Source organism: Mirounga angustirostris, unplaced genomic scaffold, assembly GCF_029215605.1.
Source record: "Mirounga angustirostris isolate CCGP_5_RB_7025 unplaced genomic scaffold, mMirAng1.0.hap1 SCAF_13, whole genome shotgun sequence".
In the NCBI taxonomy this organism is placed as follows: Eukaryota; Metazoa; Chordata; class Mammalia; order Carnivora; family Phocidae; genus Mirounga; species Mirounga angustirostris.
Genome location: NW_026991721.1, coordinates 93,662,156 through 93,675,147, shown reverse-complemented (window position 1 = coordinate 93,675,147; position 12,992 = coordinate 93,662,156). Strand labels below are relative to the sequence as shown.

General features: G+C 44.2%; 1 protein-coding gene across 8 annotated transcripts in view; it reads left to right on the top strand.

The window, feature by feature from the left end:
* The window catches only part of ARHGEF12 (Rho guanine nucleotide exchange factor 12), a 150,547-nt gene extending 137,711 nt beyond the window's left edge, over positions 1–12,836 (top strand). For 7 of the 8 annotated variants that reach the window (XM_064577330.1, XM_064577332.1, XM_045894828.3 and 4 more), the window contains 10 exons: positions 8–83; positions 612–779; positions 1,647–1,734; positions 2,241–2,327; positions 2,462–2,541; positions 2,848–3,081; positions 5,526–5,993; positions 6,734–7,050; positions 8,118–8,187; positions 8,754–12,836. In XM_064577330.1, coding sequence (XP_064433400.1) covers positions 8–83; positions 612–779; positions 1,647–1,734; positions 2,241–2,327; positions 2,462–2,541; positions 2,848–3,081; positions 5,526–5,993; positions 6,734–7,050; positions 8,118–8,187; positions 8,754–8,764 — 1,599 coding nt within the window. In that variant the 3' untranslated portion in view covers positions 8,765–12,836. The remainder of the gene's footprint in view (positions 1–7; positions 84–611; positions 780–1,646; positions 1,735–2,240; positions 2,328–2,461; positions 2,542–2,847; positions 3,082–5,525; positions 5,994–6,733; positions 7,051–8,117; positions 8,188–8,753) is intronic. The other variant, XM_064577331.1, reaches the window with a different exon arrangement.
* Positions 12,837–12,992: the final 156 nt, after the last annotated feature.

The window sequence follows — 12,992 nt, the reverse complement described above, 5'->3', positions numbered from 1 at the left end:
TTGGCAGAATTTGGATTTAACAAAAAGGAAGATGATCCACGAAGGGCCATTGGTCTGGAAGGTGAATCGAGATAAAACTATTGGTAGGTGTAATGTCCGTCAGTTTTGGGGAGAGTGGAGGAAGTAAAGTTCCGTCAGGCGGAAGATAAGAGACAGCCATTTACAAGTTTCAGCGACAGCAGTGAGCAGTGCTGCTCTGTGTTATTTTTGCAGAAGATCTGCTTATGTTATTTTGTTCTAGGTGAAGTGCGTTAAATATTCACCGAGGGCTGAAGCAGAAAAGTTTGTCATGATTCAGTCCTGTCTCCAGCATTCATGTATTCCAGTGAGCTTTCTAATAAGCTTTCTTTAAACCACTCCATTTCAAACTATCTATAATGAGGAATCATTGGGTTTTTTTTTATTTCTTGTCAGTCACAGACTGACACTTTGGTGTGATACAATATAAAAATGAATTATTAAAAAATGAAACTAAAAAAGACAATAGCAAGTCAATTTTTAAAACGTATTAGATTTAACAGAAATAAATTTTCTCTGTCAAATTGTTATAAAGTTTATAAAACACATCTCAATTTCTGCGCTAATCACCTTCTCCCCACTTTGGTTTCTAGATCTATACACATTGCTGCTCGAAGACATTCTTGTATTGTTACAAAAGCAGGATGACAGACTGGTGTTAAGATGTCATAGTAAGATTCTGGCGTCTACCGCTGATAGCAAACACACATTTAGCCCTGTCATTAAGTTGAATACAGTGTTGGTTCGACAAGTGGCAACAGGCAAGTATGTCCACGGAGTGACAGTAACCCTCAGGTTCATCATAAAGTTGCACGAGATATTCGGTATTGTTCAAATAGCCTGACTAGTATAGAGTTTTGTTTCTTTGTATTCTTAGACAAATGAAATGAAATGTATTTACTGCTTAGAAAGTAAATTAAGAGTTTATACCCCCAAATTACTTGAGAAGCCTAGGTTCCTCTGAGCAGTTTTCTGCACTTGAAAATTTCCTGCACGCTACTTTGATCTTTATTCCATGATCAAATCATAGACAGACACCAAGGAAGATGGTGCATTGAGAGGTAATCCCAATGAAAAGGCTTTCCTTAGAGTGGTATGCTTTTTGACTTGTGATAAAAGAGCAAACAAACAAAAACGGAGAGGTGGGTGTAGTTTGGGATTTTTGAAATCAGTTTAAGTTAGCAAATTATATATTAACTGTGGTACCAGTGGAGTTCCTTTTAAAACCTGTTAGTTCCATAACAGCAAGATAAACTGGTGACCTCTTTGCTCTACCATTTATTGAATATTATTAAGTAACTGTTTAGCAAAAGGGCAATTCAAAGTAAATGCAAAAACGTCCTAGTGTTCAGTCATTCAGATATATGGACACCTCCTTGTTTCTGTGAAGTTACTGTGGAATCCCTGCTAGTTTTTATGATCTTGGTTTTGTTGAAGTATGGTATGTAACATACAATAAGTCGCACAAATTTTAAGTGTATAGCTTGATGAATTTTTACAAAGTGAGCCCATTAACCTTTACCCAGATTAAGGTGCATAACGAACCGGGACCCTAGAAGCATCATCCTTCATGGCCTCTGTAGGTCATATTCATGTTGTTAGAGTAATTTCTGTCTTCTTTCTTCCAGATAACAAAGCTTTATTTGTCATCTCCATGTCAGACAATGGAGCCCAAATTTATGAACTGGTGGCACAGACTGTTTCCGAAAAGACCGTGTATGTATTAGATAGCGCTACCTTTCTCTAATAGTTTTTATTATCCTGAACATACTATTCTATCAGCTTAACTTGGTTTTTGTAATAGTACTTTGGAAACCAAAAACTACTTTGAAACAAGCACTTCTCCTGTTTCCTTCTCGAGATGTTTTTCTAAGAACGTGTTCCTTTTTAAAGGATTGATGTCCCATATTTTGATTCTATACTACTGAAAGTATCTTTTCTAAAGAAAAATTCTCAGAAGTGCCAAGTGAAGTTTTTTAATGCGAAGTGTATCCATAATGTTGTTGGTTAGCTTTTTCTTTAAGGTACAGCCATTTTTTATAACCTCTACTTACGTTGCCAAAATAAAGACACTCTCTGGCGGAAGTAGGGTTTTTTTGTTGGATTGGCTTGCTTTGGTTTCTGGTTTGTTTTTGTTATTATTTCTTTCTGAGTGTATTTAAAGGGCTTTTTTTTTTCCCCTTTCCCTTTTGGATTTTGGATCCCTTTCAAACTTCCTGCAGCTGGCAAGACCTCATCTGTCGGATGGCTGCATCCGTGAAGGAACAGTCCGCAAAGCCAATCCCATTGCCACAGTCACCACCTTGCGAGTGAGTCGTAGTCTGCATCGTAGTCGGACTGACTCTGGGCTTTGGTCAGGAAGGGAATGGATGATTCTTACATTTCGTTGCAGTGATGTTTAGGCACCTCATGAAGCTGAAAGGTTGTTTTCCTTCTTCCACAGAGGAGACAACGATGAAGAAGCAGCTCCAAAGTTAAAAGTGGAACATCACAGCATTTCGGTCCCTGGTCTACAGAGTCCAGGTAAACTGACCTGTTAGGGTAACCTGGAAGAATGTAGCCTATGTGTTACTTGTGAAAAGGCAAAGAAACTCGAAGTCTTTTGATTTATGCAGATTCTCGTGTCAGCTGTTTACTTTCACAAACTGCGCTTATGAGCTGTCTGTGTGCCCTTATAACACTGCTCTAAGTGCTGTATATTTTACTTAACAGCCGATGATCTCTGTACTCATGTGGTTATTTTTGTTCCAAGTATTTCCTGAATGCTTCACGTTAAAAATTAAAAGCTTTGTTTAAGATCTATTCTGCTTTTTCTGTTCCATTGAACAGACAGAGATTTGGGATTAGAGTCTCCCTTAATATCGTCAAAACCTCAGTCTCATTCACTCGGTACCTCTGGGAAATCCGAGGTAGATGATCTGTTTGTGGCTGAGAGACAGTTTGCTAAGGAGCAGCATGCAGATGGGACTCTGCAGGAAGCTGGAGCAAGTTACCAGATCACAACCCCAGACCCACACTTGCCTGCCTCAGAAGAACGGTGGGCATTGGATGCACTAAGGAATTGTAAGTCTTACTCATAAGTTAACCCAGATCCTTGCCAAGTACCAGGGTTGTGTCGTATACTGTGCAGCCGCTTAGGGAGAATCCAAGGAAGTGGGAACTCTGACCTCTCCCTTAAAGAATTTTACCATCTAGTTGGGAAGATGATAGAAAACCTCCCACTTTTTAAAGTAACCAGTACAGGTATATGTCAGAATTGATCTGGTTGGGGTGACCGGAGAGGGAATTGTCAGGAGACAAGAGGGAGGTGATTATTGCCTTGAAGAATGGGTAAGACTCAGACAGGTATGTAGAGAATATGCAGGTAAGAAGAATGGTAGGACCAGAAGTACAGAGGCAGGAGGCCCCAAGGGTGCTCTGAGAGCCGCGAGCAGACCACGTTAGTGCAAGGTGTGGGAGAGAAGTTTGGAAAGGTAGGAGACGGGATGCTGAGGCCAGCCGCTGGGAACCCTGAATACCACATTGAGTCCTCTGGATTTTAAGGATGGCACAGCACACAGGGCACCTGGGTGGCTCAGTCGGTTGAGGGTCCCACTCTTGATTTCAGCTCAGGTCATCATCTGAGGCTCGTGGGGTTGAGCTCCACATCGGGCTCTGCACTGGGCATGGAACCTGCTTAAGATTCTCTCTCTCTCTCCCCCTCTCTTTCTCTCCCTCTCTCCCCCACTCCCTCCCTCCCTCCCTCTCTCCGTCTCTCCTTCTGCCTCCCTCCCTCCCTCACACACACACACTTGCACACATGCTCGCTCTTTCTTAAAAAAAAAAAAAGGATGGCAGAGCACGTGCCAGAGCGCAGATATTCTTATTGTTTTTAGAGATTGCAGTACTCTCCACCCTGACCCATCCTCCCTCTCTCTCTCCCTCCCTCTCTCTCTCTCTCTCTCTCTCACACACACACACACACACACACAGCGCACACCCACAAGGTGGGTGGCCCTTGCCACTCTGTTAGCTCCCCCCTCCCTCTCCAGCCTGGCTGAGAATCCCTTACAAATGGGAGGCTGTCCCGTCTCGCAGGTGTGCTGGAGGAGGGGAAAGGCCGAGAAGGGTGGCTCTGGCTGCCAAGAACCATTTGAAGTTTGGAAGCTCGGGTATGACTAGTGAGAACAGACGGCTCAGGCTGAGAGGGTGGAAGGGTTGGGATGCGGGGAGGCCAGGAGGCTGTGGCTAGTGTGAAGGGGCTTGAGGCTGATGAAGGGGTCTGGACTAGAACGGCATCAGAGGAATAAAAATCAAGTGAGGACACAACAAATACTCAAAACAATCGACTTGGTACAAGGGCAAAGAAAAGGGAATATTTAGATGATTTCAGCGTTCTTGTCAGAAATCAAAGTCGGAAAGGACCACCACAGCCCACTGCCACACTTTCTTTTTTCCCCCTTTTTTTATTTGCCAGAGATTATGGGCTCAATTTCAAAACTGGCAAAGCTATTTATAAAGGAAGTAACTGGCAGGAGGTTGGAGTGTTTAAGACTGGGGCTTCGGTGAGAGGGTAGGGGGAGGGATGGGCTTGAGTGTCAGAGCCGTAGGAATGCACAGCATTCTCCTGTACCTACGCAGAGGTGGGTAGAGCAGAAGGACGGAGCGCCAAAGACTAGTGGAGACTGTCCAAAGAAACAGAAGATAGAAATTCAGCCAGAGTTCAGCGTCGGGAGTTGGTCACATTCTCTTAAGATCTAATTTCTTGTCGATTCTCCTGAGTGAACGGTCAGAATGGTTTCTGATGCTTTGACGGACACTGTCGTACTGAGTCTGTCATTATGTGAGTGGCCGCACAGCATACACCTGCCCGTTGAAAATTGAACTGCTTCTCTTTTCAGCAGCCCAAGGAAGCCGTGCCATCAGTAAGGTTGTTTTTAAAACCCATACACATTTTCTTATCCTTTGAAAGTAGACATGCTACCAAATCATTGAAAGTAAATCTCATTATAGGCCAGCTTTATTGTCTTCACCATTTAAGGAGATTCCTTGGGTTATTATAAATGATAAAATAAATGTTCAGAGTGTGTCTAATAAAATCAGAAAAAATAACGCCTGTGTATACAGTGTCTGCTTCTGGACAAAGCAAAACTTGGAGGGCTTCTTTTCTAGCATAACACAGCTTTTTAACATCCTTTTAAGAAGGACCTTGGGGTATTACTCAGGTTATGTGGAAGAGAAGAGAGAGGAAGGCGTGGTGTCAGACATTTAGGAGTGCCTCGCCACTCAGAAGGCGTACATCTTTCCAAGTCTCCTTTAATATTACATCTTCTCTAGATGGTGCCTTATTTCATTTTCCAATACAAAACCAAAAAAAAATGATCACACGAAATTAATATTTTGACTCTATGTTACTAAAAAGGTATTTACTCTTGGAAGTAATAGATAAGTCCACACACTAATTTAATTCCGGCAGTCTGCGGTTATTGGTGTGAATGGACTTTTCCCTCCCTCCCTGAACCTTCCAGTGGGCTTGCTGAAGCAGCTGCTCGTACAACAGCTGGGTTTGACTGAGAAGAGCGCTCAGGAAGACTGGCCACATTTCCCAAGCTACAGGACAGCGTCTTCAGGGGTGCAGACAGACGGTGGGGCCCAGAACTCAGAGAACAGTAAGGCCTATCCTCCTGTCGAAGGACAGATGCCCTTTAGAACTGGAACTGGTGACATTGCACCTTGTCACAGTCCACGGACTTCAACTGAATCTCCGGCTTCACGGGATTCAGTGGTACTGGCCTTCCAAGATAGCCAGGCAAGTACCATCTTCGTCATGGACCACATGCTTATGACCCCAGAGATGCCTCCTGCAGAGCCAGAAGGGAGTCTCGATGAGAGTGGAGAGCACTTTTTTGATGCCCGTGAAGCACACAGTGATGATAATCCATCAGAAGGTGATGGAGCAGTTAAGAAGGAAGAGGATGTTAATTTGCGCATCTCAGGCAAGTTTCTTTCACATTTAAACTTTGATTTTGATCGTTATCTGTGCTGTGTGCTGAGACGAATGTTTGGCTATCCACGCATCATCCTCTGCGTGCGTGTGCGTGTGTGTGTGTGTAAGTGTGTAGCACTTACTCTTTCATGAGATAAATAATTACTGAATCTGCTCTGTGCCAGACCCCATCCTGGGTGCTGGGATAGACGGCGTTGACTAAAACCCAGAAAGTCCACTATCCTTGTGAAGCTTAAGTACTAGTGAGGACAGAGTCATGGTAAATAAGTAAACCAACAGATGTCAGAAGGTCAGAAGAATTAGGAGGAAACGTAAGGCAGACGCAGGGGCAGACAGGGCAGTCGGGTAGCATGGGAGCAGAGCAGCGTGGGCACTGAGAGCGCGGGGGTGCAGCAGAGAGCCGGGGCACACAGGGTGGGCGATGAGGCGCGAGAGCTCTGCGGCCGGGAAGCAGAGGCAAGATCATACGGGGACTTTGTAGTTTCCAGCTTTTAAGATGCTAACTAATCTGAAATTATTCGGAAATCACATGAAAGTTTGCTAAGTTTAGCTTCAACCTGAAGTGAGAAGATTCTGATGTACTTAAAACTGAACTCGGGAAGTGGGGAATTAATGGTTTTTCTCTGTCTCTAATGGCTTTTAAGGTTGTCAGCATATCACTTCATCTCTCTTTTTTGATGTGAGGATGGCAGCACGAAACTCATCAAGCTGCTCTGTGTCTGTCAACAGGAAACTATTTGATTCTGGATGGCTATGAAGCGGTGCAGGAGAGCTCCACGGATGAGGAGGTTGCCTCCTCGCTTCCCCCGCCACCCGCGACAGGCATCCCCTCCATGGACTCTGCCCCCCTGCAGCATCACTCGCCCCGGCATGCCCATTCTGATGGGGCAGCTTCACCGTTCACCCCAGAATTCCTGGTCCAGCAGCGCTGGGGAGCTATGGATGATTCCTGTTTTGAGATCCAGAGTCCCCCTTCTTGTGCAGACTCACAGAGCCAGATCATGGAGTACATTCGTAAGATCGAGGCTGACCTTGAACACTTAAAGGTACCTCAGACCTCAGCGTCCTCACGGCTTGGGTAAAGAAACGTATTTCACAGAGAGGAGGTAGAGAACGACCGCAATGCTGAAGCCAGTGAGCTTGTTCAGGTTCTAAATTTGCTGTTTTCCTTGACCATTACCCGTGAATAGACTTGGGTAAGAAGCCGAGATCAGCACGGTGCCTCTGGTTGCAGATCACAAGAACAGAAAACATCGTAGTACTGTATAGATGGCATGTTTGTGTGGGTTTCTCAGCGTAAGAACCCAGATAAATTTGGGATGATTGGCTGGCCTCCCTGAGAAAATGAACAGCAAGCCAGTGACATAGGAGGGCTTGTGTTGGTATGAATCTCGGCTAGGAAATGCTTTCACTTACTAATTATCCGTGAATTGTTAGGTGATGTGGGTAGTTTCCCAGACGCTCTGACACACAAAAGTTGGCTCCAGTGGCCCCCGTGATCTGGAGAGCTAGACTTGAATGGAATTTTGTGAATTGGAGTTGAGGTCACTGTTGAGGCCGTTATGTCAAAACTGACTTCAGTGGTGATTCTGAGAAAAGGACTTTATCCTAAAGTTTGGCATCGGTAGACACAACTGCTAGAGCCCAAACGTTTTTTCATGACTTCATTTAGTTAGAGGCTTCGGAACATTAAAAGTGTTCTTAGTGTTTAGCTAAAGACTGATGTCCCTTAGTTTTTCTTTTAACTTCACGTGATAGGTTTTCCCTTCTTCGTGTGATTGTACGTGGTGTCATCCAGGGGCTGATGAGGTATCTAGAAGGCCATTGTGGGCAGGTTGTCCCTAACACAGCTCATGTCACCTGTGGGACCATTTTCAGGGTGACTCTAGGGGTAGGAGAATCACCTTTACGTGACAGAGTTTTAAGTTATTCACTCAAGGGAGAAACAGGTAAAAGGAATGCAGTTCACTCCCCCCCCCCCAACAAAATTCTTAACGACGTTAATGTTGAAATCTAGAAGCATGTACTGGTAATATGAAAAAGCTTGCCTTCCTGTTTGCATAAAGAAAAATTACGATGTTCGAATGGCAAACCAGTGGGTTTTATTTTACAGAAGGTGGAGGAAAGTTACAGCATGCTTTGCCAAAGGCTGGCTGGATCAGCCCTCACAGACAAGCACTCAGGTATGTGAAAATTGTGGATTCCCGACTCTCGAATCATTCTGCCTGAACAGTACATCGAATGAAATGATTTATTCTTCTTTAAAGTGGAAACCTCCTGAGATTCCATTTCTTTCCTGTCTTTAAAAAGCCACTTGTTTCCAAACATCGTAGATAAAGCAGAGGCTGTTATCTGCTGACTCTGCGCTTCTCCTTCTACGAGGAGCTGTGGCTGTCTTTTTTCTGCGCCATCCCGCCCCCACCCCCTCTTTCTTTACCTTTGCAAGAGCAGAACACAGGGCAGGGGTAAGCCTGGTAAATCCTAGATTCCTGAGAGATTTGCCGTGCTGATGTGAGGGAGGCTCGTGCCCCGTGGGCCTTGCTGTGCCTTGATGTCTGTCCTAACGGCAGGAGCGCCGTCTCCCCTTGACTGCAAATGGATCTGTGTTCAGTGCAGCAGTTTGTCCTCATTTGCTTACCTGTTTTCCAGTGAGGCCTTTCTGATCCAGAGAGATATACCGAGACCCACAGATGTCAGATGTTCATTTGTTCTTCTTAATTTGATCTCCACACATCTTTATTCTTCCCAGATAAAAGTTAGAGCCGCGTGTCCTGGAGGTGACTGAAGGTTGTTGGACTTTGAGCATCGGCCTCGCATCACCCATCCTGGCTCCACCGCGGACGCAGAGAGTGTGTGTGACAGAGGGTCTGCCTGTGAAGCCCCCAGGGGTGGCCGCGTGCCCGGGCGCCCAGAGCGGGACTCGTTCCTCACCGTCCGGCAGCTGCACGGGTCTGTCAGGGAGGGAGCCCTGACTCTCTCACTCTGCTCTCCTCCTATCGGAAATTCATTTTGATTCAGAACAAAAACCAAATGTATAGAGCTTTGGGTGTAGGATATGAAATTTTACTTAGACTTAAGAAAAAGAGAAAATCAGATGTATTTATTTGACTTCATTCCGTATTTGAAAGCACATTTTAATTTTTATTTTGCCATGTTTTGTTTTAATTGAGTAGTGAGAGTTTTAGCCCTTCGTATTTAGTACACCCGAGGGTCAGTTGCTCCTGAAGCCAAGAGTTCCGGTTGAGGTATTAGGAGGCTGGGTGGGGAGGCAGAGAGGAGGAAGTAAGCCGGGGAAGGGAGGAGCATCCAGCCCTCACGAAACTGTATTCCATGCCCTCTGCCACCCGGTAGGCACTGTCTTTGAGGCTCAGTATGCCCATGGCTCCTGCGTGCAGAGGACTTGAGCTGTGTGCTACCCAGGTGGGCAGAGAGTTAGGTAGGCTTCCTCCCACCTGAGGCAAGCACCTCTTCTCTGTAGCTGGGACCCACCCCCAATTAACAGAAAATCCTCAATGTACTAAATAGCAGGCACTTGAAAATGGGTGTGTTTTCTTCTCTTCTTTTCTATTGAGGGTAGGGGTTTGGGAGGGAGAGGAAAGCAAATTTTATTTTCTTGGCTATACATTTGTTATTCTTGGTATTGTTTCATTTTTATAATTATACATTAGACTTGGGCACTTGTGTAAAATTACCCCTGCGGACGGAGCAGGAAGGAAAAACAAACAAGTGGAGACGCTTCAGATGGTGGCAGGGGTGGGGGTGTGGAGGAAGGGCGGGAGCAGGGGCAAGAGTCTGGGAAGGTTAGCTGACTGAATCACTACTGAGTTGAACCATGGCTGCCGTTAGCCACGGGTACTGCTGAATTTAAGGCCAGTAACATTTTCGTACCTGGAGGTTTGACTCTAATATAAAGTTTGCACTGATGGTGCCAAAGGGCTCTTTGAGTTAAGAGGAGAGCCACGAGCGGGGTGGTGAGGATGTGGTGGAGAAGGCAGGGCTGCTCAGACCAGCTCCAGAACCGCGTCCTCTGACTTCACTGCCGGAGCTTTCTCCACACTGGTGCATGACTGACCTTCACCATTGCAGACCAGAGCATACACTGGAAACTGTGGGCAAGGGGTTGCTGACTGCCTGCTCTCGAATGAATCATAGTACCGGCAGCACCCTGCAGAGGGTCAATGTTGCAGAATCGTGACTCGAGAACTGCTTCGGTTATATTGGCTTTCTGTGGTTTTCTTTGTGCGTCGGGTATGTGTGTTTCGGAGTATTTTTGCCAACTAGCACTAAATCATTTGTCAAATCTTCAAATTCTGTTAATATGCAGACCATTCCTCCACTGCTCATATCTTTCAGTAGCGCCCTCTGAACCTTGTGGGGAATCGGGATGTCATTTTGCTCTTCCCCTGCACTCTCATGGCAAGTGATGAGGCTTCCCTCCCTGCTTCCATAAACACCACCACAGCTTAACCAGCTCATCCGTGTCCGCATTCCCGTTTCCTGCCTTTTCAAACCCGATCTAGGTTTTTAAGTAGCCCAACTCGGATCGTTGGAGCTCATCTCTAAATTAGAATGCTATTCGGAGTTGTAGACCAAGTTTCAATTAAGCCAGAATGGGAGTAAAAATTTTGGAAGCAGAAGCTAGTAAGTGAAGCTTGGGACTTGAGCTTTCTGTAGCTCTTAAGAGAAGCAGGTAGAAACGGAATGGTTACGTGCGGCTGGAAACAGGTCGTCACTCCCGGCTCTGCAGCCACATGACACTGGCGTCCTCGCCGGCATTTAATCAGGAGAAAGGTAAATAAAAAACAGAACTTTCACCTTAAGTTCAGACAGTCCAGGGGTAGTCACGGGATTCTCTAGCATGCATTTAAGAATTAGGTTTCTGTTCTAGCTCAGCCAGATCTTGTCCTTAACAACGATTTGCTTTTCTTTTCCTGCAGTTTAACCTCTCCTTAGAACCGGGCTAACTGGAAAAATACTTTGACCATAGCTCTAGTACTTCCAAATAAATTCGTATCTAGATTTTTAAATGAAGCCCCACAATGAAGTCTTAAGTCTGAAAAGATTCCAGAGTTTTGAGTGTTCTTTTCATCTTAACCAGCCTAACTTCTCCCCTCCTCCTTCCTTCTCAGCCTCGCCTCCCACACCCTCCTTTTCTTTGGGCCTTTATAATCACATCCACTTTACTTTGATACCGTATCTGCCCTTCAGGATGATGGAATTAGATATTCATCCTGTCTTTGAGTGACAGTGGTCACCATCAAAGCTGTTTTCTCAAAGTTACTTGACTAAAAGCTGGATCCAAGGGTGGTGAACAAAGCAACCTCCCCAGAGCAGGAGAGCTGGGTTTTAGCCATTGAAGTGACCTGCTGTGACCCTGGGCTCTGTTCTGTGGGCCTAATGGGTCCTTTGCTATTAAGTGGCAAATTAGACTTGGAGTGTCTCCTTCCTTTTCAGAGAACAGAGTTAATCAAGGCAAATCAGCAAGCCCCCAAAGTGCTATAATTTAAAATCATGATTACAGCCCTAGAAGCCATATATTTTGCATACTTTAAAATCAGCTAACTTGGACTGCCTGAGTTGTCTTGGCTTTTAGAACCTAAACTGTAACTATTTATTATGTTTTACCATAAGAAGGTATATTTCATTAGCTTTTTGGCTTCCCATTCCCCAAAACAACTTCTAACCACTGTTAGAAAGGATGTGCCTCTTTATCTTTTTTTTTTTTTTTTAAGATTTTATTTTTAAGTAACCTCTACACCCAATGTGGGGCTCAAACCCACAACCCCAAGATCAGGAGTCACATGCTCTACTGACAGAGCCAGCTAGGCACCCCAATGATGTGTCTCATTAAAAACAGTTTTTTATTTGTTTTTGGAGGAGAGAGGGGGACCCTAATGTGATTAAAGGAGAAAAGCTTTTTTTTTTTTCTTTTTAGAAGCTAAAGAAAATAATTATGCTTCCTGTGAGTTGTCTTTTACTTGCATACTTTTTTGTGTGGTGTTGGTAAATTTGGTATATTACCTGGAGCTTCTATATTTCAAACTGGAAACTGTCTTCTCTGAAGGTGGTATAAGATGTTATTTTGAGCTACTAGAGTATTGGTCAATATTTCCTTCCCTGTATGTCACAGAGGGTATCACTGAGAAGTGTGTACAGAGGACCTCAAAATAGAAAACTTGGCAGGACCTCCTGGTCCTCTTTCTGCTGGCTAGTTTTTTCCCCTCTACCATTATTAGAGTTTTTGTTTTGCAAATCCTGTTTTCTTCTGACTGTCCCACCCCTTTTCCGAGATCTGCAAAATGGTTCTTTCTTCAAGAAGAGTTTCTTTTGCCTCGTTCCTTAGGCCTTCCCCACTGGTACTGATGGTTTTGATAATAAATTGGTAGAGAAAAAAAAACGTACCTCGTAGAAGGAAGCCCTGTCTGCCATTTCCAGGTGCCAATGGCTAAGATGTACTGCAAAAGTGGTAACTGTAATGTGCACACTATTTGTTATTTTTAATAAGCCTCTTCCTACTAGAGCATTTTATTTTCCTTGTTCACCATACAATCATGTACTCTTTAACAGAAATTACTTTTAAAAAAATCTGGAACTATCTTTAAAAAAAACTTTATTAATAATCATGTATTTTTACTGATCACATTTTGAAATGCCTAAAAGACTTTATTGTTCTAATTATCCAGATGTACCTTTGTAAAATAGCTCTTTTATGAATTAGCTGATAAGGCTGTATGTTTCTGGAACAAAATATTGGTCATCTAAAAACTTTCTGTTTTCTGGGGTCTGGGAAAATAGAAAATGAGAGTTCAAATATTAAATATGCTTAAAGGAACCAAGGATGTGACTTTTTATTTATATTCTTCTTGATCTGACTTACACAAGTTACGCTGGAAAAGCTTAGGCACCGAGGAGGCCTTAATTAATCTTACTGGCAGTGAGCGTCCCACATCTTGCTGCTTGTGAGAGCATCTTTTCTAGTGAGACCAGC